Source organism: Strigops habroptila, chromosome 5 (genome assembly GCF_004027225.2).
Source record: "Strigops habroptila isolate Jane chromosome 5, bStrHab1.2.pri, whole genome shotgun sequence".
NCBI lineage: Eukaryota > Metazoa > Chordata > Aves > Psittaciformes > Psittacidae > Strigops > Strigops habroptila.
Genome location: NC_044281.2, coordinates 29544081 through 29570476, shown reverse-complemented (window position 1 = coordinate 29570476; position 26396 = coordinate 29544081). Strand labels below are relative to the sequence as shown.

At 38.5% G+C, this 26396-nt stretch overlaps 1 protein-coding gene across 1 annotated transcript in view; it reads right to left on the bottom strand.

Annotated features, from left to right (window-relative positions):
• Nucleotides 1-25726, bottom strand: part of SH2D4B (SH2 domain containing 4B) — a 66765-nt gene extending 41039 nt beyond the window's left edge. Inside the window, exons 1-4 of the mRNA XM_030485680.1 lie at nt 24566-25726; nt 12265-12424; nt 10993-11140; nt 566-710 (exon numbers count right to left, since the gene is read on the bottom strand). Of these exons, the coding sequence (XP_030341540.1) occupies nt 566-710; nt 10993-11140; nt 12265-12424; nt 24566-24749 (637 nt within the window). The 5' untranslated portion in view covers nt 24750-25726. The remainder of the gene's footprint in view (nt 1-565; nt 711-10992; nt 11141-12264; nt 12425-24565) is intronic.
• Between the last annotated feature and the right edge of the window lie 670 nt (nt 25727-26396).

Here is a 26396-nt window from a genome sequence, read left to right as displayed (position 1 = left end):
ATCACAATGGCGATATTAATAAAGAATTTCAAGATGTCTAAAAAGGTACAGCACCTTTGATAGTGAGATCATCATCATAACGATTTTTTTCAGGGCAACAATCTATTATTTACTGCAATTTTTTTGCGACATAGTGAGTGTCAGTGCTCATATCATAGCTTGACTCCACTGCCATATGGAAATAATTAAAATATAGATGAAGACAGATTTTACCTCTTCAGAGACAGCTGAGGACAAGCTGTCAAATAACTGTGTCCAGAATTATTATTAAGCCAAAATTGTTAATTAATGACATTAGACAAAAAATTAACGATCTCAGTCACTGTACATGAAAAAATTTCTATAAGACATTGACACGGATTCTCATTCAGAAAGAAATGTGAAATTGGTAAACTCACAGTAACTTCTACTCGTGAGCTCAGGCTGGTATTTTCCTGCAAAATAATACAGCATTTTGCATTGCTCTAGGTAGAAGAGATTTTCAGCAACACTGTTTTCCACTCTACCAGTCTCCTTTTATTTGCCTTCAGAAATACATTAATTCTGTGAAGGTAATTTTACTCACACTGTTCTTCCCACTCCTGGTCATCATCGCTGTGTTGACTATGCTGCTGAGCTTGCTTGAGGCTTAGATACAACTCTTTTGCTCGGATTTCTTCCTGTTGCCTTATTTGTTCTTCACCTTTTTGTCTTTCTTCTTCTTCTCTTTTCTAGGCAAAATGAAGTAAAATAGAGGTGAGGAAGAATATGCCAAAAGTTAGGACACTGCTTCAGTTTCTTCCTCCCACAGGGTAGCTACATTCCCTTTGACAAATCACTCTCTCTTCTAACTTTGGGTTTCTCACATATCACAACAGGCATAATAGAAGTTTCCTACCTCTTAGGAATTTCTGATGAAGATATGTTTTGAGATGCACAGGTATTAACAGGAATAAGGAACATGTAAGTACCTGAGACCTGAAGTCTATATGGAAAACGTGTTTTATCGTGTGGCACCAAGGCTCTGCTATCCTACAATCCACAAGCAATGCTTGTTTTAAGTCCACATGTACATTGGAGATATCCCTATCACTCAAGCAGTATACACATTATCTACAGAATCTGTAGAATTTGGTAAGTGATTTACCGGTGTTCTCAGTTTAGCAACTGTCACCATGTGTCATTCTAATCAACACGGAGAATAACTTTTTCCAAATAGCAAGATCATTACGTACTGGAAGAAAAAGCCAGATCTTTCAGCATACACCAGTTGCTTTGCAAAATATAGCCAAAAGTAACATACAAAAAAAGTTCCCTTCCAAGAAGACCATAAAGGAGATGAAAATCTGATAAAGATTGCCTCTACAGCTGGCCTTCAAAATACTTTTGATAATACTAGAGCTTGATTCATGCAGAAACAGAATCCATATCGGTTTTCAAATAATCTGCTACCCAAATTCCTTTGGTAGCAGAGAAGCAGATTTAATTCATTGTTCAATTGAACCCCCCCAAAAAACAAAACCAAACTTAATGAAGTCTTATTCATACTATTGAAATAACTTGAATTATGAAAAGAACATTTTTGTATTTAATTTTATAATGGAACCAACACTATACCCTTTTGGGTAAGAAACTTATGGATAAGAATTTTGTTATAAGTCACTGAGTAAAATCGCCCTGAATTATTAACCTAGTTACGTGACCTAAACTGTAAGTAAGGGGAGTCCAAAGTAGATTGTGAGTTGGTGCAAAATGTTAATCTTATCAAACTTCTAGGGTGAAGCAACTGACATCCAGCTGAATAAAATCTAGTGAAACTCTATGTTTTACATTAGGAGACCTGGAGGAGATATTTCTGTCTTCCTTAAATAACTTTTCTTCATTAAAGGTCAGAAGTAGGATTTCACCAGATTTTTGCACTTTCCTAACTTTTCTCCATTTCAGCAGGATTTTAATGTTTCATTGCAATGGGACGAGCAAGAGTTGAGTGCAAAAAAACCCAAACCCAAACAAAACCCCAATCTGAACCAAAACAACAACAACAACAACAAAAAACATGCAACTTAGATGAAAGTTCACACCATGTATAAATGTTTGTTATAATTCAGCCTCTTTTTAGGCTGAAAGGGTGGGAACTATCCAAAAGCTATATTTTAATTCAATAAACATATATATAAATTAACTTTTCCCTACAGTAAATAGTTTGTGTTTTATAATACATTGGAAAACTTATTCGAAGGTGGTCTGGTCTATCTTAACACCTGCCAGGGCTCAAATACCAAAAGCAACCCGCATATGGTAATATGAATGTCCAAACAATGTTTAGTGCCCCTAAGAGAGACTCATACACGTTTTCACAATAGTTGAACAGGTGTCTGAAATGTCCGTCTGGGAAACATTGTCCACAATGGGGAAGGAAAGGTGCTTTTTTCTCTCCTCCCCCCACCCCCGTTCTCTCTAGCTCTGCAGACATTATCTGTTGTTAACCAAACATCTGGAATTAGAGGAAGACAACTCCAATTCTTTTCAGAAGACTGCTTTCCAAAGCAAACAATATTGCTGTTTGCAACCTCTAGAAGCTTAGTGAGGGCCAGAAGCAACAGAAGGAAAGAGGACTCTGGTTGTTCTGGTCATGGATCGCACAACGGCACATTTAGGGAAGAACGACAAGAAGATTGAAAAGAAGTAAGCAATGACGACCAGTGACAAGCAACACCATCTTCAGAGTGGGAAAACAGAACAAATCTCTATCCTTTGAAAGAATTCAATCACTTCTCCATTTCCTTAAGTAAAATAAATCAACATTTCTCCATTTAACAGAGCTGAGCTCCACCAGTTCACAGCAGCAGAGGATCTGTCTTCTTGATAACACAACAAATCAAAAAACTTGAAATATTGGGTATTAATAATGTAATGAATAATAGTTCCGTAACACACATGATGAACAATAAATTAGGCTGCCGTCTGCCCTTATTATTTCCAAGAAAGAAAAGCCTAGTATTGTTCTTCCGTCAATTTTAATACTAGTATCTTTGATTATTTCTAACATAATCCTCCCATTGTTATCTCCTGAGTCCTAAAAAGATTACTTTAGTGGGCAGTTCATTATTTTTGAATAGTCAATGCTTTTTGGAAAAACTGATTTCAAAGCCCAGTAGCTTCTTCAGAATAATAGAACCAAATAAATTATCTTTTTTAATAGAACTAGGGATTCCATATTTCAGTTGCTAATAAATGGCTCTATTCCTTTCTTGGAAAAAGTATGCAATGAGCTATTCTTTATTCTTATGAGAAGAATACTTATTCACTTAGCTTCACTATCTAAAAAAATTCAATTCATCTAGGCTATCTTTTTGGGAACATAGAGAGACACAAGAGTACTCCTGGGTTATCAAGATGTATTCTGTTCAACCTCTCAAATACCAAGGTAAACTCAAGGGAGGGGGAGATTTAAGTCAAAGAAGAGACAACAATATCATCAAACTTAACACTGACACTTGATTCTGAAGTCACAAAAAATTTCTTATAATTTTCCTTATTAAAGAAAAAAAAAAGTAAAATTCTATTTATTCAAATTAGTGCATGGATACATGTGCAAGTATATTGTACAACTCCTTAATGTGTGTGTGAGGAGAAACAACCCTTGTTAATATGGCACAGGAAAGAAAAGTCATCCTTTCGTGAAGTATGAGTAAACCCCATACATTTGTATTTAAATTAATAACTGAACTTGCCACACTTACTCCACTGGAAAAACAGAGAAACCAGTTTATCTGCTTCTCCCAGTGAACACAATCCTGCACATCAGTGCTGAGAGTGAACAGCAACAATAACGTAAAAACATTACCTTCTGCCTGACAGTTGAGAGATTGTACTTTGTGCCATGACCCTTTCAGCTCTTCCAGAATAATTAGAAAGGTGACAATTCAGTACATAGCCACAAATTGCCAAGAAATATCAACCTGCTGCAACAAATCATGATGAAAGTTCAATAGGCAGCAATAATCCGCTCCAGCTTTAACTCCATTGAAGAATTTGAACATGCTAAATGATCCTATCTAGCCTCTGGCAGTTGAACATTTACCACAGACTTGTTACTGCAAATGTCTGCCTCTCAATATTTGATAGTTTTACTACGTCCAGCTCTAAATAATATTTGATGTTAGCCATGGTTACCTTCTAATGTTTCAGTCCAATGCAGATGAGAGGAAATTAGGACAGTGCTTAGTTTTTGCTGCAGAAAGTCTTAAAAAAATGCACTAACAAAAAGCCAAGATACAGCACTTGATTTTTTACAATGGAAAACTGAGCTTCTGACTGCCATGGCTCTTGGGATGTCTCTAGGAGTCTTACAGGATGCTGTGCAGCTGAACGACTGGCATCCTCCTCAGTGCAAAAGCTACAAGACATATTTGTTGCAACAGTCCTCTCTGAAGCAAAGGATTCCTGGGATTCCTTCAGTGCTTCAGGCTGGCAGGAAGAGTCTCTGGCAGCCCTGACAGCTGCAGCTAGTCAGCTGCATCACAGCTGCATGAACCACCCCTGAGCCAGGGCAGACATTCAGGCTACCTGCCACAGAGCTGAGAACAGAGCTCACCTTCAGATCTGAGTCCTCAAGACTTCCTGCTCTGAAAGAGAGAATGTGGAAATCCTGGGTCCCAGGCTCCAGGACAGCCTGCTCTCAGCAAGGTTGACACAGCAGGCTGAATTCAGAGATCAGTTCTCCGCAGACTCACCTGACAGTTTCCAATAGAACGTTGAGTGAGTAGCAGCAGAAATAAGTCTAACTCCTTCCCATTCTTCTTCTGAGAAAATTCTCTTACTTGCATCAGAAAAGGAAGCAGTTGCAGAGACATTATTTTCTTCTCTACTACCAGTGTCTCAAAAGGCACCCTCAAAAGGGTTTGCATCATTTCATGGTACATGTATTTGCGCTGAGACAAACATATGAAGTACATTCATGCTTTATGTAGGAGTTACATTTCAGTCATGGATATGCTCCAGGACATGCTATTCACACATGGCTCATATAAGAAGGTGACAATATACTCTGGTTCACAAAGACCCTCTTTTAGACGAGACAGAAAACAAAGCTAAGGGCTGTTCCTGGTTGGGAGAGATCTAAGATTTATTGCACATGATAGAGCAGACCCTGCTTGTGTAACTTGCATAGATCCAGTAACAATCTACTAAAGGTTTGTCTCTGGAGCTTAGGGACTCTTCACAGCTTGAATTCTTTATATGCAAACTATCCTCATTAGTGGAGGATTACCCATGGAAAATATCAGAGCTTTGCTAGTTTTTATTAGCAGTCCAGAATAAAGACAGTGGCTGCAGCAAGTGCAATCATTACTGATGCCACCTGGGGAAAGATTTTTTTTTTTACATTAATATCACAGTTCCTCACAAGTAGGATAGAAAAACCTGAAGACCTGATTCCCAGCAGCAACTAACAGCTGCCTCACTTCCAACACAGTTCTGGAGACAACTGCATAGTAAAAAAGAAATTCTGAACTGTGGTCGCACAGAAGAAAATAAAATGCAGTATCACTGAATTATTGTATTTGTGATTGAATGAACTTAAGTGAGGCATTTTCAGAATGAACAGGGTGCCAAACCCCAGCAAGAAGGTGTTCTCATATTGCTAGATTCTAAATATGCTGTCCTTGGGAAAGAGTTCAGTGTTTTCTTGTCAGAGCTGAACCTGCAGCCTATTTGCGCTTAAAGATAACAGGCCCATTCAAGTGCTTGATGTTTACTTGGAGAGAAGAGTTGTTTTTCAGACCAGGACTGAATGCTCAGTGTATATATCATAAGAAGCCCACAGTACTGTAAGTGGTGACAATGATATTTTACTGTGTTCCTAAACTCTACACCTGGCAGCAATTGTCTGAAGAATCAGGTCCATAGCACTTCTTGGCACCGTAAAGCACTCAGATTTGTTGAAAGCCCATCCAACTCAATGGGACTGAAGTGTGTTCTTTCTATTAAGCACAAGCTGTCCTTATTAGAGATTTCCAGAACTAAAGCACAAATTATTCTGTTCTTTTCTGAAGGCTGATTCTATACCGGTCTTCTTGATGAGAACTGAAACAGCCAGGACATAGAAAATATTAGATCAACACCTTAAAAAAAGCTCAATTCACCCACTAAAATCCCAACTGGAACTGAAGGTCAGGAACTTACTTAACTGACTTTACTGACTGGGAAAGGGGAAATACAACCCCCATTTTTAAAAAGGAAAAAAAACAAAGACCCAAAGAACTACAGGTCAGTCAGTCTGACCTTAGTGCCCAGCAAGATCATGGAGCAGATCCTCCTAGATACTATGCTAAGGCACATAGAAAGAAAGGAGGTGATTGGTGAAAGCCAACATGGCTTCACTAAGAGCAAATCATGCCTGATAAATTTGGTGACCTTCTATAATGGGGCCATGGCATTGTGAATAAGGGAAGAGCAACAGATGTCATCTACCTGGACTTGTGTAAGGCATTTGACACTGTCCCACACAACATCCTTCTCTCCAGACTGGAAAGGCATGGATCTGGATGAAAGGACCACTTGGTGGATAAGGAATTGGTGGGATGGTTGTACTCAATGCATTGTGCTCAACGGCACGACGTCCAAGTGGAGACCAGTGATGAGTGGCATTCATCAGGGGTTGGTATTGAGACCAGTGCTGTTTAACATCTTTCAGGGACATGGACGGTGGGATTGAGTGCACCATACAGCAAGCTTGCTGATGAGACCAAGCTGTGTGGTGCAGTCAACATGCTGGAGGGAAGGGATGCCATCCAGAGGGACCTTGACAGGCGGGCCAATGCCAGCCTCATGAAGTTCAACAAGGCCTGGTGCAAGGCCCTGCACCTGGGTCAGGGCAATCCCAAGCACAGCTACAGGCTGGATGGAGACTGGATTGAGAGCAGCTCCGAGGAGGACTTGGGGTTGTTGGTTGACAAGAAGCCCAACATGAGCCAGCAATGGGACTCTGCTCTTGTGAGACCCCACCTGGAGTACTGCACTCAGCTCTGGGGACCCCAACACAAGAAGGATGTGGACCTGTTGGAGAAAGTCCAGAGGAGGGCCACAAAGATGCTCAGAGGGCTGGAGCACTTCTCATATGAAGACAGGCTGAGAGACTTGGGTTTGTTCAGCCTGGAGAAGAGAAGGCTCCAGAAAGACTTTATAGAAGCCTTCCAGTGCCTAAATGGGGCCTACAAGAAATCTGGAGAGGACTTTTTACAAGTGCATGTGTGGCAGGACAAGGGGGAATGGCTTTAAACTGAAAAAGAGTAGATTTAGACTAGGTATAAGGAAGAAGTTCTTTACTGTGAGGGTGGTGAGACACTGGCACAGATTGCCCCAGGAAGCTGTGGATGCCCCATCCTTGGAAGTGTTCGAGGCAAGGCTGGACAGGGCTTTGAGCAACCTGGTCCAGTGGAAGGTGTCCCTGCCCATGGCAGGGGCATTGAAACTAGATGATCATTAAGGTCCCTTCCAACCCAAATCACTCTATGTCCTATGAGCTTGCATTAAAAAAACATGAATTGTGGGAGGAAATTATAATGCATTGTTACTCTCTTGTTGCCTATCAACAGAATAAGGATTATTTCTCCTTAAGTGCCCACTCTCATTGAAATTCTTACTAAATATTTTTAGATGCATGAAGAAAAACAATGCTCATAAAAGTTGCCATATGCAAGTTTCAGTTAACACATATTTCACCTCCCAAGGAATTTTTAAGAAGCAATCTAGTTTTACTGTGAACTGTGCTTATACTAGTAAATTTGGCAGGTGTCTGATCTTATCATACCGATAGTCCTTTAACATTCTCTTGCTTTATGTAGACCACATGAAGAGCAAGCTGAGAGAGAGTATTTCTAAACGTAGCTGAAAGATACTCCCCCACTCCTGGCTGGCTGACACTGATACCTTGAATTTGCCCTAGCTCTGCACATTGTTCAGGACTCTTAATGACAGCAACTGATAACAGTAGGAAATTATGCCTGTGATCTCATACCCTTTGTAAATTAGCAAAAAGATTAACGATAGTAATCAGCTCTCCTATTTGTCCTTTGCAATAGGTGCATAAAAGAAGAGCTGTCCTTAAACTGCAAAAATAGAGCAGTCAACATTTATATTCTAGCATCATAAATTAAAGGCATTTCTGCTTAAGAAACACCAAGAAAAGCAATACTTTTCTAATAGTGTTGGAAAAAGAAACAGGGATCATCATTCACTTTGATATGTGAGATACCATTTATCTAGTGCAGACAGCCCTAAGTCCCATGATAGGTCAAGAGAAATAAAATCGCTTTAAAAGGGAGTGTGTGAGATACAATATGTTTAGAAATTAAACACATCAGCAGAAAGGACAGTTTCAATCTCCCAGATCTCCCAAGCCAAAATCCTTCAAGAGAATGAAGCATTAGCAGAGACTGAAGTTTTCATACCCCATTTTGGAAACTGCTTTAAACGCGGTCTGTTCATCATCATAGAAGGATGATTACCAGTGCATTAAATATTTTAAACCTGTTAAAGTGGGCTTGCTAACTGATCTGCATCTCATTCCACACCCTGAATCATTCATGAAAGCTACATTTTTTCATGATTTCAATGACTGCAGTCATACATGAGTAGATATTACTAATTCATCTTTTTCCCAACACCTTAGATCTATTCAATTTTTGTAGTTGGAGGTAGATGCCAGAAACATATCTTCCCATTTTCCTGTTTAGGTACCTTTCTGCTCATTCAGCTTGTAAATATTTCATGTACTTCTTCCACTGCAGAAGAGTAGTTATAAAAAGAGTAAAATGCGAAGGAGAAGGAAAGCCAAGTGAGCTTAAATAAGCCAGTGGACAAAGAAGTTAACTCCCCCATGTTAGCCTGTGAGATTCACTTGTCTTTGAAATGCCTTTACTGTTTTTAAGAAGTTCTACAGCCCTATGCACAAAATCTGCTCTTTCAAGACCAAGTTATAGATCAGCAGCTTTTCTGAGCGGCAAAGTTGTGGTATCATAGTACCATGGGTCAATCCTGTATGTTGATCTCTGCTGTGTTAGTCCTATTCCCTCCTAACAGATCTCAAATTATAGACATAAATGAAGACCCAGGGCTGGACATGTAATTAGACTAGGTTGTATTAATATAGCAAATGCTGGGAGCGCACTCAATAAAGGGGCATTTGAAAAATAACCATTGGATAATATCTTGTTTCCAAAAATGTTGGTGTCCTGGTTTCAGCTGGGATAGAGTTATTTTTCTTCCTAGCAGTTGGCATAGTGCTGTGTTTTGGCTTAGTCCGAGAACAATGCTGATAACACACCGATGTTTTAGTTGTTGCTAAGTAGTGCTTACCCTGATCAAGGACTTTTCAGTCTCATGCTCTGCCAGTGAGGAGGGGCACAAGAAGCCAGGAGGAAGCAAAACCAGGACACCTGGCCCAAACTAGCCAAAGGGATATTCCATACCACAGCACGTCATGCCCAGTATATAAACTGGGGAGAGTTACCCAGAAGGGACCAATCGGTGCCTGAGTTGGGATGGGTATTAGTCAGCGAGTGGTGAGCAATTGTATTGGGCATCACTGTTTGTTACTGGAGTTTTTTTGTTTTCTTTCCCCCTTTTAGTTTTATATCTCCTTGTTACTATTAGTAGTAGTAACAGTATACCGTATTTTATTTTAGTTATTAAACTGTTCTTATCTCAACCCATAGGTTGTGCACTGTAAATCAACGGCAGAGATGTAAGTGAACAGTGCATCAGTCTTTGTTCAAGAGGGCTTTGCTTTCCAGAAAGCAGAGAAAAGAGCATTTAATTAGTTGCTCTGCTCATTATTCATACATTAATAAAGCACTTGAAAGGTATAGTTTCATTACTTACTGACATCAAATTTCAAAGGCCCCGTTCTCTCCTGTGAATTCAAATTAATTGTGCAAAGGTAAATCAGCAACTTTGTGCAGGAACCACCCTTGTTTTGTGCTACCCTATAATCACTATAATCACCTTCAAATTCCAAGCCCACAGTTCACAGAATGACAGGTAACATGCTGACTCTAGTTTGTAATCAAACCACATAAATTTAATACTGAGTTTTTCAGCATTCCTCCCTTCACAGAGGGACAAGGTGGGAGTCTATCTACACTTTCTACACTTTTAATCACCATCCCGGGAAGGGAAAAATGGCATAGCAAGCCATCAGCAGGGGAGAGGCAGGCATGTAGATGGAAGTTACTGGATGCAGATCTCCTAGGAGTCATATTTTGCTACAGACTTTCTCCATGGAAACCCAGGCTCACCATCTTGTGCAGTCCCAGAGCGCACATCCGAGACTCAGAAGACTGTGACAATTTCTCTGCACTCTAAACCAATTACATTCTAGTTTTTCATTTTTAAACAGTTTTTTATCTTTATAAAGTAATATGAAAAGGGAGACAGAAGCCATCTTCTTTTCAACAAGAGAATGTGAAAACAAATATTATTTCAAACAGTAAAATTCTATAACTTTGCTCATAGAAACTTCATTATGAAGTCAATAAAAATCAGGCAAATGAACTCCCAGCAAAGCCAACTGGACTTTTCCCATATGTTGAGTAGGAGAAGGATCCACCCCTTGAATAAAGTAGCGACAGAATTTTCAACTTAAATATATGAACAACTTAGCCAAAATACACAAAATATGTCCAAGGAAACTAACTTAAAATGCGACATTTCACAATTGTACATTTTTCCCCAGTATGATTCATTCTGCACAGCTGACTGAACAATTCTGTTAATGTCTGAGCTGAATAACCAGTTTGATTGTCCTGACACTTTTGAATGAGATATGTAATTTTTTTGCATCACTCACCCAGCTGTTCCAGTGAACACCATGTAGCTATTTGTATATTCCAGGATGAAAAATTACAACTCTGGGTTTTAAAGCTGATTAATAAACATGCACTGAAGGTGACAAGAACTTTGAATCTATATAAAAACAATATTAAAAATGCTAAGTTAGTCTATGCAAACCTTCAGTTCCTCCTGAATTTTTTCCTCCTCCAATTTGGCAGCCTTCCGATCTTCTATTTCTATTTTCCATTTTTCTGCCACTATTCTGGCTTTTTCTTGAGCCATAGCATCCCGGAATTTCTTTGTAATTTCAGCCTCCTTTTGTCTCCTTTGGAAAAGGATTCGAAAATAAAAATCATTTAAGACACTGGTGATTTTCTTTAAATTGAGGATAAACACTTGCTCACTAGCTGCAACAAATACTTAGCATAAGACTTCATGGAAACATACAAGGAAAGAATTAAAATATATTTAACAAGAGACCTAGCACAAATTAGATTTGAGGAAACTATCCAGAAAGCAGACATTTTCAATTTTTGATAAATGACTAATTAAAATAGCACCATCTAAATTAGAGAAGTACTTCTTGGATGTCTTTGAGTCATACCCTATATTTTCCCTTCCCTGGCTGAAAAAATAGGGTTTTTTTCTGTCAGTCTAGCAAAGCGTGATTGGGAATTTATTGTCCCTCAAATATCAATACAAATGTCTGCCAAATTCTTACACTAGATTTTTTATTAGTACTGACAATGTAAAAGGAATGCAGAGCACAGGTTGCAGCTTTTAGTCCCTGCTTAAATATGCAATCACTATAAGCAAGAAGAATCTCATATTAAAAGGAACAATATAGAATAATCTGATATTTAAACTGTCACTTCTCAGTGTTGCATTACAAAAGGAAGTGCAGGAGGCAGGTGGCCTACTTCCTAACAACATCAAGCACCAAAACACTTTTGAATCTCACCCAAAGCTGGAAGAGGCCCTGCTGGAAATACCAGCATGGCACTTTATGTAATCAGTTTCTGAACTGCGGGGATAAGAATTAATATAAGCAATATGCAAATAAAACCAATTTCAGAAAGGATTTTATGTACCAAATCCCCATTGTGGGCATAGATGTGTGATAAAGCAAACATTTCTAATTTAATCATATCAAAAACAGGTTGTTACATTTTCATTTATTTACAAACTGGTCAATGGTTTAGCAAAATTCCCCAAAAGAAAAACGTTTGCTTCACTTTTTTTGTGAAAGAAGGTTTTTTTGTTTTTCAGTATTCAATAAAAATAAAATTATATTTTTCACGTGATGTGAAAAACTTGCCGAAATAAGTGAAAGCAAATGTTCACAAAACATACTTACCAGTTTTACCCACCACTACCTGCTGCCTTTCTACAAGGCCATGTCTCCCAATATGCCAACTGGACCCTGAATTCAGATTCTTAAATCCTCACCATAGTTCTTCTGCCTCCTTCTGTGCTTGTTGCCTGGCTCGCTCTGCTATTAGCTCCTCTGATATCTGTTCATACGGCTTGTCACCTGGGCCTTCTCCCATAACCCAGACCCAGACCTCACCATCCTTCCCACGGAGCCACTGCACATGTTTGCCATTACCTGCAACAGCCACCAAGAACAAACCAAAAATATAAATACTAGCTCACAATATTAGGTAAATATAGAAGATGGGAAATCTGCAATTTAGAAACATTAAGTTTGCAATTTACAATTCAGAATAAACCAGAACTTGGATGAAATCCTCATATCTGACCAATCTATGATGCAAGGGGGAAAAAAGGGCCTGTCCACTCCAGATCATACAACCTTGAAAGACTCACTGTGCAACAAAAATAAGAAATTATTAATTCTGACATGCATTTCCCAGAATTTAGGTATTATAATCCCTTTTTAATTGTTATAAGTACATTTTCTTGCTTCACTTAGTAAGGGATGAATTAAGAGAATGAAAAAAGAGATGGACAACAATAACCAGTGACATTGTATGACTAGAAATGCTTCAGCACACAGAGAATGTTGAGTGTTGAGCATATAGAGACTTCCTTGGAACTCCTACAAAAAATCCAGGAATTTCCTGCTCCTTCTGTGTGAAGGAGGAGTTTCAGAAAGCCTGCATACTCAGAGCACACCACTCAGCACTGCAGAGGCTTTTCTGTTCAGGTAAGCAATTGAAAGGGATGAAGTTTCTGGTTCAGTTTTCAAGAAAGATACCGTGCAAAAATCTATGGTTACTGTGTTGACAGTAAAAAGTGATTTTAAAAACACTAAAAAAATCCTGAGTTCTCATTACAAAATAGACTACATTTGGTGAACCTTCATGTCCAAGAACCAGCTACATGATTCATGGTGACTACAGAGGGCACGAGGTTAGATCCTATCTGAATACATTTTAATAGTCATACACGTTACCTGACAGTGTGGCTTGGACTTTGTTTCTGCTTTTATATGTATAACTCATAGATTTATGCACTTTAGAGGTTCATCATAAGGAACTGGTATAAATACCTCTTATGCATCCATTTTTATGTTTTATTCCTTGCAAATTAGTTGAAACTGTTCTTTGCAAAAGGAGATTTCACCATAAAGAGCACTGCCAATGGACAGTGGATTTATCTTAAAGAATGTAGACTAAAAGCCTGTAAAGGTTCAGCAGTTCATCTCACTTCCTGTATATTGAAGTCCACTAGATTTCCCCCTCTTACCGAAATACTGAGGTTAGCAAATTGCTAACCTCAATATGGTCACCACATAGCTTCTAAAAGGAATCTTGTCTCATTTGAAAACATGAAGAAGTGGACAACCTGCCATTTTCCTAGGTAGTTTTTCTCTGATATTCCCATAAAAGTTAAAAGAAACCTGGTCCTATTTGCATGGCCAGTCTCTGCTTCCTCTCTTTCTACATCATCCTCTATTAGCATCGGCTTAGCTATTCTTACCTTCAACTACCTATTGTTCTGTAATAGGACAGTATCCATTTAACCAGATTAAGTTTCCCGATGCACAATCAATACAGTGTTTTTGACATCCCAGACTGAAGAGAGAAAACTGCAGGAGGGAATGAAGCGGGGCTGTTGACAGCAGGCAGTGCCAATGCCAAGCCACACTCGTAAGTGTTGACAATACAAACTGAAAGCAATGAAAATATCAAATCTCTCAATGAAAGCTAATATTCTACATCAAATTTGAAAATGTGATTTATAAGAATTCCCAGTGTTGGCCTAATGGTAGTGACTTCAAGGGAAGGGGGGGTAGAATGGAAATTTAAGCTAATAATGTTTTCCTTCAATAACTCTCAAAAGCATTTACTCTTTCACAGTCTATCAGATTATGTCTCAGGTTAAAAATGTGAATGTATTTTACTACGGTTACTATTCTCTACATTTCTGTGTTCGAGTCAGCACAACATTTTCAATACAACATTTGAACACTGTCTGCTAAGAACTGACTGGCCATATTAGTACTTGCCTGCAAGGTTTTCACCTACTGCATTTCATGGTAAAGTATCCTGAGAAGTATGGAATGATTTCCCAGGAGTACTGATCCCACATAACCAATGGCAACTTTTGTTCTAAAAGTGGCCCATGTCCTCTCTCCTGGGAGGAATTTGAATATCCCAGTTGCTTCCCCTTATTTGGTAGCTTAAATAAAACATTGCAAACAACATGCCTCATGTTAATTTATAACTGGTAGATACCAAATATTTCTACTGTTCTAAGGCAACTTTTGGTAAGCTCATGAGCTTACCAGATGGAAAGAGAATAAAAAATAACTTTTTAGGTAAGCAGACAAGTTTTATCTTTGCTTCTTTCTAGGTTTTCTGTGCCAAAGGGTTATTAATATGCTTCTCAGAGGCACAACTTATCCGTTACTACCCAGCCCCATGAAACAAATAGTTGATTTGTAGACATGTCTTGAGAAATTATACACTTTCTTTTTAAAACAATGGATCTCTCTTCTAAAGCTATAGACAGTAGATATATAAACTCTTTTGAAAACATTACAATAACTTATGGTTGGTTCAGCACAAACTACTGGATGCTAGACTGCAGTATACTCCTGTACATGTACCCATAGGTCAAGTTGAAAGATAATAGCAGTATCAAGCAATCCAGCAATTTGAAGTTTCAGCATTAAACAGACAGACCTCCACATGTAAAATTTTAAAACAATTCAAGCTGAGCACATATGCCTTTATTCAGGTTTTTCTTTGGAAGAGGAGGTCTTTTTCACATCCAACCACCTATTTTACACTTCAAGAAATGGCTCCCATGCAAATCTTCCCTTAAACCTACACTCCCATGAAGTTGGAGAGGGGCTTTACAGTACAATCTGATCATACAACTTGGAAGTTTCTTAGCACAGAACAACATTCAGCAATGAGAGTGAAGGAAAATAAATAAGCAGCTCAGGGAGAAAAGCTGGCACTGCGAAAAAAGAATTTCTGCCATACAAGAAGTCTTTGCAGCCTGCAGAATCAAATTCAAAGGGGGCAGCATCAACTCTTCTAATTTAATGACTCTGGGCATGCACTTTTAAACTATAGAACCAATTGCAAGATCTGGGCTGAAAGTACAGAAAATTATTTTCCTTAATATTTTTAGGAAACTAGTGTTCTCTGCTTTACAGGCAGAGAATTACCACCATTGCGGGCTGACGCTAAATTATTTTTAATTTCTGCTTTAAGATGCATCTCAAACGTCCTGCTTAAACAAATATGAAATCTAGGTGAGAAAGAGACATGGGAACCTCACATTTCCTGTTCAGAAGCAGTGTTCTGACCCCAGTCATAAGGCCTGATGCAGAGTCAGGAAATAAAAATCAAATCTCTTGAGCTCCAGTCTTGGCCTTGACCACAAAAGTACTTTTCTTTTCCTGGAGAGACTGTGGCAGGCTGCACATAATTACCATTAGGAAGCAGTGGACATCAAAATGAGTCTGGATTGGAGAGTAGAAATGAAAATGTTTTAAAAACAAACACTACTTTATCAGGAAAATATACTGAATAATTCACCAATTCTTTTCCATCTCTACTCTTCAGACCAACAATTTATTTGCTGTAGAATTCTACAAGTTTTTGTTTTTATTTTTTTCTAAAACAACTCTGTAGCACCACAAAGAAGGCAACATTAATTCTTGCAGTTCTTTTTACCTGTAGCTTTTCCCTGAATTAGTATGTCCCATAGAGTTGCCCCAAACCTACATCTATACTGATTTGAGACCAGTAAATCGGTTTTCCGTATACTGCTCCTTACTCCAGACAAATGAAAAACCAGGTATCTCAAATTTGCAGCACAAAGGGATCACAGTGAAAATTTTCTTAGGAGACCCACAGCCTGAACCAACAGCGACACAAATTTACACATATAGACACACACAATCAAAATAAGACCAAATCATGTTTTCTATTTGTTTGTATTTATGCAGTGAATGAAAAAACAGCAGTGAAAGTATAAAACAATGCCCTGGAGAGCCATAGTAAACTCAAGGCTCTTGCCTGTAAGAATTACTAGTCTCTACCAGGAGCACTACTAATCTCATACGCACAGTGCTGGAGTGCAACCTTAAGTTGTGGTATACAGCACCACAGGCTGCTTGTGGCCCTTGTGCTACCCTTAGGAAGTCCCTGGTGTAAGCAGGGTACCATTTCTGCCATGGCTGAATGCTGTCAGAAAATACAAACACTGCCAGCCACCTTGGGAAAGAGAGGAAAAACAGCATGTGAAGGTGCATGGAAGGGGGAATCCTGGCTGCATGCAATGCTCAGGCTAAATCAGGCTCCAATTCCAATCAGCTCAGACTTCTACATTGTGACCAAGGCTTAAAACAAACAGAGTTACACAAAAGAGAACTGGGCCTTACAATGCCTCTGCTAAACAGGACAGAGGAGTAGAACCACAGACTAGGTTTGGAGGCTTTATGGGGTTTGGTTTTTTGGGTTGTTTCTTGTGGGTTTGGGTTATATCTGACTTCATTTTCACGCATGCTTCTAATTAAAAGTGCTTTAAAAATAACAGTAATCAGAGCAAATGGAATACTGCTGGATTCAGCTTCCTTCCTCCAAGCTTATTTGGCATCACTTTAATGGTTACAGCATCCCCAACAATTCCCACTTGTGATTCATCTCCAGTGTTTACAAGGGAACTACTCCAAGGACCATTAGAAGCCTGATTTGGTGTCAAGTCTCCCAGATGTGCTGTCACTACGCCACAGTATGCCCAGTTAGTCTGGAAAAATGACAGAGCACACCAAGTAACCCTGACTGCCTTTCTATCATAGGGAATATTACAGGCTGTGTCAAGTGTAAATTCAGAAAATTAGAAGATCAATGATTTATAATTGCAGAAATATGGAACTGCATTCAAAGTCTGCTGGAACTTTCTCAAAAGAGTCTGCTATTTCCATGAACAGCCTTGTTTCTCAGAGCTTGGGCTTCCCACCATAGTTCTCCTGCTTGGAAGCTACAGATCTCTGCAAAAGAAATTGACTCTCTTTCCTTACCCGCTGGAAAGCTTTGTAGTCACACAAATATCCTTTGACTCTCTGCAGAAAATATTCCTTTTTTCTCACTGCACTAGAAAAAGGCTGCTGAAAATTATTCTGCCTTTGAAACAGGCTACATAAAGCACTCACTGCTGAAATCCAGCTGATGAGTCTAGCCTACTTTTGTCATTCAGAGATAAACCACAGATTGTCAAGTCTGGTGTGTTTGTAGGGTTGGGAGGTTTTTTGTTCTTCTGGAGTTTAGATATGTGACATACGTTGGTCTCAGAACAATGTGTTTTACATGAGATTTTACTCTTGGCTTTCTGAACAAATTATTTTTATGGCTTTTTTAAAACAGAAGCTTGAATTTTGACAGCCTGCAGGGTAGATGAGGTTCCATTCAGAGTTTCATTAGTTGCAGGGTGTGTTAGAAGCACATAGATTAGGATGAAAATAAGAATGTGAGTTTTAGGCTGTTCTTAGTTCCCTGAGCCTCCCCAGTACAAGTATTTCATTTATTTCATTTTTCTATACAAACACACACATGTAATTTCGCTTTTTTCCAAGCAGAAAACCTAGGAAATTACTGTGGATGTTTCGGAGAGACTGTTCAAAGGACAGAATGCACTTTTCCAAACATTAACTGCCACAAATCCTTAAAAAAACCCATATAGAATAACTAGATAGTGACGATGAAAGTAATGAAAATAACATAATCCCACAATAAACTGAAGATCTGCTATAATTAATTCTGTGATCTGCCCCTGCTAATACTCATTGGACCATGAACACCTCTTTTTCAAGAATACGTTAAAAAAAAAAACCCCAGTCACTTAAACTATTAAAACAACAAGAAAATAAGGAAAAATTCTGAACTTCTATAGCATACCCCAACATTTCAGTTTACAAATCCTCCAATTTTAACACTGTGTTGTGTGCCTTTTTATTTACAGAAGGATTTGCAGAGGGAGAAATAAATTCAGCCAGTTTACATGAATATATCAATAAGGGTTGCAGGATCCCAGCATTGCTGAAAAATCAGCCTTCACGGCTCTCCAGCTGCTTCCTGATCATATAACGAACTCAATCTTCTGTTTATGGAATTACAGCCTGTTACCATGGAAATAATTATGCTGCAATATACCCCTGCAGGATCAAATAAAGGAAGAGTGACTGAAGAGAGCAAACAGTAAGGGAAGAAACAGTTACTCAAATAAGACTATGGTAATTAACAAATGAAGCAAAGATAATTGTACGCAACACTCAAAGGTATATGGGTTTGTATTATCACATAGTATGTATGTATGCAAGATTTATATACAGGTTTGCATATTATAAACCTAAAAAGAAGAAAAAATCCCAACAACACAGAAATAAAGTATCATTTCTGCAAGCCCTATCTAGTATGTGCCAGATATTTCTGCGGCTCCCTGGCCAAGGCACGCTGTAACACAAAATTTTGTAATTTGCCCACTTTCAACTGGGAGATAACATTCTGAATTTGATCTTAAAGATGTTGTTTAACTCCATGTAAAATCTAGAGGTAGTCTCTTTTCTGTCCTTTTTGATGACCCTTTCACTGTACATAGTATAAAACCATAGGTACACATCAGATCAAAGTCAAAGGTTGTAAAATCACATACAGGGCTTGATTTCTCACACAGAGCTATCACAAAGCATCCAGGTTTTCCCACTGCTGGAGAATAAACAAAAACCAAGTCTGCATGGCTACTTCAGGGTCTGCTGGAAACTCAGAAGGATAAGGGTTCTCTGCCACAGAACAAACAGAGAACCATGGATCACTTTCTGCACCAGACTCCGCTACTTAATGCAGCGTGGCAGGTTTGCACTGACTCCTTTTATCAGGCACACAGGACCAGAAAATCAGGGAGAACTATATCACTACAGCCAGATTTTCTAGCACCACAGCACACAAGTGCGCTTGAATGTTACTGAACCACCACCAGTGTCTGGCTAAATCCACCGCTGACTTGAATTCATTGAGTTTTCCCATGTCTTCCAAATCCTGCTATCAAAACCTAGTGCCTCTGTCCTTCAATATTTTAGTCATTTATGCTAAAAATTAGCAAAATCAGCAAAGAAATATTGAATTAGCTAGGGTGAATCCCACTCTCCCCTTGGCCACGGTACTGCTCTTTTTCCATATCAAGTATTCCTGAGCTTGCAGACAGCCACAACCTCATATCATTACCAGAGCACTTGTATGTACAAGAAAGCCCATCTAACACCACTGTGGCCAGACAGGCTGAGGAACACAATGGCACAGAGAAACACAGGAAAGCTCTTCATGCCAGTGGCTCAATTAACCCAACAGCCTCTCTCAGAAAGCAACTGATGCCAGATGCTTCAGACAACAGTAGCATTGAGGATCGACCCAATGTAATAAGGCCCAGGTAGCTGACAATATTCTGCTGTCACTTTTCTGCAAAACAGAGAAGTCAGCTGCAGGGCAGGATATAAGAGTAAGAAGCACAGATTTATGGATCCTAATCCTAGGAAGGCAGGATGGATTTGTTCCATCTAGTACATATTTAGGTCATATGGCAGCTGGAGGTCTCTTTGCAGCCCCAGGTTTGGAGAAGTGAAAAGACAGTTTAGAAGCTGCTCTTTAACCGTACCTCAGTACACAGCCACACTGAGCACAAGCTCCAAGCAGATGAATTCTGGTGCCAAGGTATACGGTACTAACAAAACTGCATCATATCACAAGCTGCTATACAGGTTGTGAATGTTACATTAAAAAACTTTTCCAACTACTTCAAATTAGTTGGCTTAGTCCCCTAATAAAAATTATTCTAACGTTCTCCTGTTACTTTTTCAATTGTACCTAAATTGGAAACAAAAGACAGAGCTCTACAGAATTCGAGACCACATTCAGCCAGAAATTTCTGAAATACTCAAGTCTGATGTTTCTGGTTAAACCCATATCCAGTGATACAAAGAGAACAAATGCTGCCAGGAGCACATCTTTATAAGAGATAAAAGCTAAGCACTACCAGGATGTGGAGAGGCCTTAGTATAAACAGGGAATACATTTCTGAGTTCAAGAACATAGAAAAAATGTCACTGCTGCTACAGCCTCTCACCGTTCATACACATATCAAAACACATGCTCACTCACTGGCCTTCACATGTGACACCGATATATTTTCCAGCCACCTGCTTGTGATATGTGAAATACTCACTATCAAATAGCTTCAACTATTCTCTAATGATTTTCTAACATAAATGTGATTTAGATGAAAATATTCTTTTCTAGCCATGCTGTGATAAGCCTACCTAATTTTCTCCCAGCTACTCTTGTTAAGGACAGGTAAGTAAGAGTGTTTACAAATGCTTGTGTCTGAACATCATGAGCTGCAGTTCACAATAAATAAACGTCAGAATAGGCAGCAGCAGCAGCTCAGCATTGTCTTCCCTCCCACATGTCTGTCCTTCAGCTACTTAATGGTCAATTGTTTTTGAGATCTCATTTTGGGTATGCTGACAGCTCTGGATACCGCATCCAAGTCAAAATCCAAATTGGCAGGGTCCTTCGCTTACTCCCGACTCAACTCTAGAGGTTAAAGGGCTCCTGCCTGATCAAATAGATATGTTTCTTTGTAAATTGCAAAGCTGCCCGTCAGTCAACTTTCAGCAAATCCCAAAAGGATTCTGAAATTTTGAGGAGACTTCCCTTAGTGATTTTAGCACAATAAGGAAAGGCAACCTGTTTTATTACAATGAAAGTATGTTCCTGAAAGATCTGCCCAGGAGTAATTTGTAAGTGAAATGGAGATAGACCTCCAAGAATTCAATTCACTTGTCAAGCTATTTCAGTACAAGCCAGCAGTCATGATTTAATTAAAGCTACGAAACACTTTTTTAATCTTGAATAAACACTAAGCACTGCAGTTTTCAGAAGACCTAAATAATGCTCAAATTCTAATTCTAATAGTTTTTTCCTCCCCAATTCTGCAATTGTGGTTTCTGTAAGACGACACATCTAAACCTTGCACAAGAACCCCTCATCCTCAAGTCAATGTAGAAAATCAGAATTTGATTCACAATCGTTGCTGTTTTGAAAAATCCACCCTTTTTGCTGTGCTGCTAGGTTCACATGTACCATTGCAGGTCAGCTCTTGAACTGATGGAGAATTGTAACCATTGCAGAATAGGACTCCAGATCAAGTGCCCATTGTCATTAATTCCTTTTGTTCTATCTCATCCTATCCCATCCCAAAGAAGTGGGGCAAAGTTTTAATATGTAGCTATTCAAACTATGACAAAACCAGAAGGACTTGAAAGGTAGTCCTATAAAGATAATTCTGATTCAATTAGTAAAAAAAATACTTTATACAAATGTTATGTTGTATTCACAAATATATACAACTGTATATTTGTATATTTTCTGTCAAATAGAAAATTTCAGAAACTGGGCACAATATTAGAGATATTAAAGTTTCACCTCTGTTTTCTACTATATGACAGGCTACAAAGACCTCTATAAAGCAAGAGTAACACTTGGCTTCAGCAAAATAGCCCGAACATAAAACCTGTGCCATGCAGTAGAGGGTCAAAACCAAAACCTTGTGGATGAAACTGCTCAAATCTCTCAGTTTCAAAGGAATAAAGAACATGTAATTGCAGTAGCCTGAATTTTCCTGTTAGCCATTAATTTTAAACAGGAATAAAAATACTCTATATTCTATGCTGTGTAGCAGAGGGAGAATGGAAATTCACTTATACATCTATGGAAACTGAAAACTAAGCAGCTTGAAGGTCCAAAAAATGTTGATGCCAAAAGTCTTTTAAGGAAAGGAAAAAAAAAAAAAAAAAAAAAAAAGAAAGAATCACATTTAAGAAAAGAAAGGATTACTACAGTCATCTACTCTTACCCTTTGAGTCATATAGGCAAGAATATTGCACAGAAAATCTTATCTTTTTAACAAGAAACTAGATCCATTATGAGACCATTTATCAGCATATTATGGAACTGTACAGCAGAAATCTGTAATCTGTATAGTTAACGACCAGTATGCCTAAAAGATGGAAGTTTTCTTTTGTAACTGGCCCACATCAGTTCATGGAAGTCAAAATACATTTTCAGCAGAACCAAATTTCTAAATTGCAAATCTGATTCAAATCGTTCTCTCTACAAGAAATCGGTAAAATCAGTTCTTTAGTACAGTTATGAAGGAAGTAGAAAGTTTCTAACAGTGGGCAAAAGTCAAAACTAAGCAATACTTTAAATTGGCAATTTAAGAAGGTAAAATGGAAATGGTCTATTGTGAAATTTAACTCCAGGTGTATTTGTGAATACTTTTGTCAGAGCAAATATAATCTATAGGTTAGTCTGCTGCTCTCCTTTCTCTTGTTCTTTATAAATCAGAAAATTAATTACCCAGAAAATGGTCTCCTGTAGTAGGAAGCTGAACAGGTTTAATGTATAATTTATATATGGAAATTTAGGTGTGGACACTGTGAAAAATCATCACAAATATTTTTCCAGTTAGATTTTTCTGCATCTGCGTTCCTCAAAGAATGAGCATAATACAGATTATCTCAAAGATATAATGTTCTTTTGGTATGTGGAGCTGAACTGCATTTTTAATTTCTTCTCAGCTACAAATCAATCAAATGAACAAAGTTTTTGTGCTGGAGGAGAGAGGCTATTTTGACACTATCCCTCTTAGGAGAGCACCATTCACAGTATGAACACTGACATTGAAAAAAAGAAATTAAACAGAACAAGGTTTTCCAATGTACACCTTGCCATCTATGAGAGGATATTTCAAACTCCTATTAGGGTTGATTAGGGTGTTCTGAACATTCCCCCTTTATTTTAAGGCTACCATTGTATCTTATTCTAGAGTCATTTCATAAAGATCAAAATGCTTCAAGGGAGTCTTGGAAACTAGTTTTGCTTTGAAACATGTTTAATAATAGCCTTTGAATTAATAACTATCTCATGGGCACTTTGTAAGGTTCAGGGGCTCTAAACATTTGAAGAAGTCTGACAATTGAATCCAATAATCTATTTGCCCTGAGGTTCTCCAAGCTTTCTACCATGGGTGTGTTAAGATGAGCAACGCTTCAAAGACTGACTGCAGAGCTACTACAATGCTTTCTTAAAATCAGCTGCCCAAAATTATTAGAAATTTTGAATATTCAAGTTTTAATATATTTAAGGACAGGATAAGATCTTTGGCATTTCACAGGGAAAGGAGTGTTTGACATATCTCTGTGACATTTCCTCGTTGGGTAAGGAATTACTATAACAACATTTCCAAGATGAAAATGTTCTCTGTCTTGCGTCAGCCTAACAATCCTCTGAATGAGCAAAGAGCTGGAAGCCACTTGTTCAGAGAAAAGAGCAAGGAGATAGTATTTCCATTGATCCCAAACAATTTGGATCCAAGACCAGACACTTGGAAATGACACCTGGAGGAGTTCTTTTTTGGTGTTTTCTTCCATGATTTTGCTTACTTCCTTTAAGTCACACACATTTAGTGTCCACAGCAGCCTATGGAAGGAGCTCCATAGTTTAACTACATATTACATGAAAACAGATCTTTATTTTTTGTTCGGGTTTTTTTGTTCGTTTGTTTGTGGATTTTTTTGCTTTTGGTTGTTGTTTTTGTTTGCATGTTTGTTTGTTTTTACATGCTTGCCCTACTATTATCCTTTCCCTAGACATAATCTGTTGGAGATTGTTTACTAGTACAGTTGGAAATTTAGTCTTATATGGTACGGATGTTCTGATGTCACATCTTATTCACAAACAATCCTTAATAACAAACTCAAATTTGTGATTTTATCTCCTACTCCAGCCACCTGGCTACATTTAATGGCAAGTCAAGAAACCTCAACGGCACAGATAAGACTGCCTTTTGCCTGGCTGAGGGTGAGAGGTGGGGATGGTAGCTGAAGCAAAGTGCCTTAGGACTAGAGGAGAAACATGGTCATAGTACACCTGTTACCACTAAGACAATAGGAATAGTGACTCCTGACTGAAAGAAGCACTTCAGGACGATTTCACTTACTCCCACACTAAACTACTCCCCTGGAGAAAGAACCAGCCTTGAGAAACAAGGAGCAGGAACATGCTGTTTTTGCTGCCTCAGGCAGTCTTTTTGCCTGTGGGGACAGCTGCTACTCTTCCTCGTAATTTCTTCCAGAAGCATGCTGCACCATAGCCAGTTGCATGCCCACCATCCCCAGCTCTTAAGTATAGAAGGAGGTCACAAATCTTACTCTGGTTGCGCCTTGCTGTCTTTCTCAACATGGCCTCCTCCATTCGTGCTTTTTCTTCCCTCTCCTTCCAGCGCCTCAGCTGCTCTTCTCTCATTTTGTAGAACAAGATCTGCTTTTGCTCTTCATTCAGCTCTGCCAGGAGCTCAGGGTCAATATACATATCACGCAAAATTTGCTGCAGCATGATGACTCAAAAAAAAAAAAAAAAAAGAAAAAAGATAAACCTGCTTCCAATTACACTCACTAGAATGACAAGCCTCCACTGATGGCACTCCAGAAAGCAGCCTGCAGCAAAGGAGCTCTCCCACACCTGCCCGCCCAGGAGAGGTTTGATTCTTGCCCTCTTTGCGCAGGCATATTCTGCTCCTCGTCTCTTACAGGGACAGAGTTCTCTGCTTACCACATCCTCCAAAGGTAGAGACAGGTGTCAAGTGAATGGAAGGGGGAGGAACAGACAAAGATAAGGAAAAAAAATTAAAAGGACAGGAGAGAGGAAAAAAAAAAAAAAGTCACTTCAGTGCTCCTGACTGCAGGCTGGTGAAAATAAGGGATTCTTGACTGAACCCATCAGCTGCGCTCCCTTGAGCAGAAGCAAATTCAATGTAAAGAAAGCCTCAGACTTTCAGCTCAAGTGCTTCCCTTCAGCAGCAATTCACTCCCAAGGGTGTAAGTGTTGCCCAGGGGTTTAAAGTGATGTCATGGTTAAAGGTATCACCTGCACCAACAATATCTATGTCACCTTGGGAACTGATCTCTTCTGATAAGAGAGGAGAAACAGGTTTGCATATTATTTCCCAGCCTAGCCTGGTAACTAGTCTCAACAGAGTAGGTCATATTAGAGGTCCTATTTACCTGGTGTTGACAAATACTGTCATGCAAACTAATTAAAATGTCTCTAAAATTAAAAGTAGATGTATCAAAAGCCACAAGAATCTTGTTATCACTTTATAAATAGTAAATTAATATTAATTAAACAAGAGTAAGTTCTCAGCAGTTCATGCAGACTATGACAGTCCTGCTGTTAATTTATTTTCAACTGTGTGACTGGAGAAAGTTATAATGTTGCTCTTCAAGCAAATTCTAGAAGTAAAATAATATTATTTTGACACCACAGAGAACAGCCACTTCATTATGAAAAAAACAAAAAATACACACACACAAAAAAACAAACCCCACAAGCAAAACAAACAAACAAAAACAAACCTAAAAGAAACAAACCCACAAAAAAACAAAAGCAAACCACAAAGCCAGAAAACCCCAAACCAAAAACACAACACACCAAAAACCAAAGTTGTAACAAAACACAGATCACATTTACATTTGCATCCCACTGCTTGATGTTATGCAAGAATATAGAGCTGAAGCAGATCTGCACTCCCAATAAACCTGCTTTATAGATAGGTATCTGTTGAACTCTTTTATGACTTCCATGATCCTCATATTCAAAAAAATTAAACTGTTAATGCATCTATTCATGTAACATTCTTTTGAGGTATGCAAAAGAATATCATCTTAATATAGGCAGAAACTACATCAGATCTAAAATTCAAAAGAAGACACTGTATCACCTAGAAGCATGAATCCAAAGATTATACTTGAGTGATGCCTTCAGCTGAAATAGAATTTCAGAACCCCTTATGTTTGGGCTTTACAGAGTTCAGTTCACATGCATGCTACTCTGCAATTCAGGATCTCTCTCATGTACAGATTTTGTCTCCTAAAATAAAATGATTTATTATTTTTATTCTTTAAGAAATACAGTTTGGCAAGAAAAAACCTCGGGTAAGAAAGACTTTGTTACTGCTTCTTTCTTTTATTTCACTTGGACAGA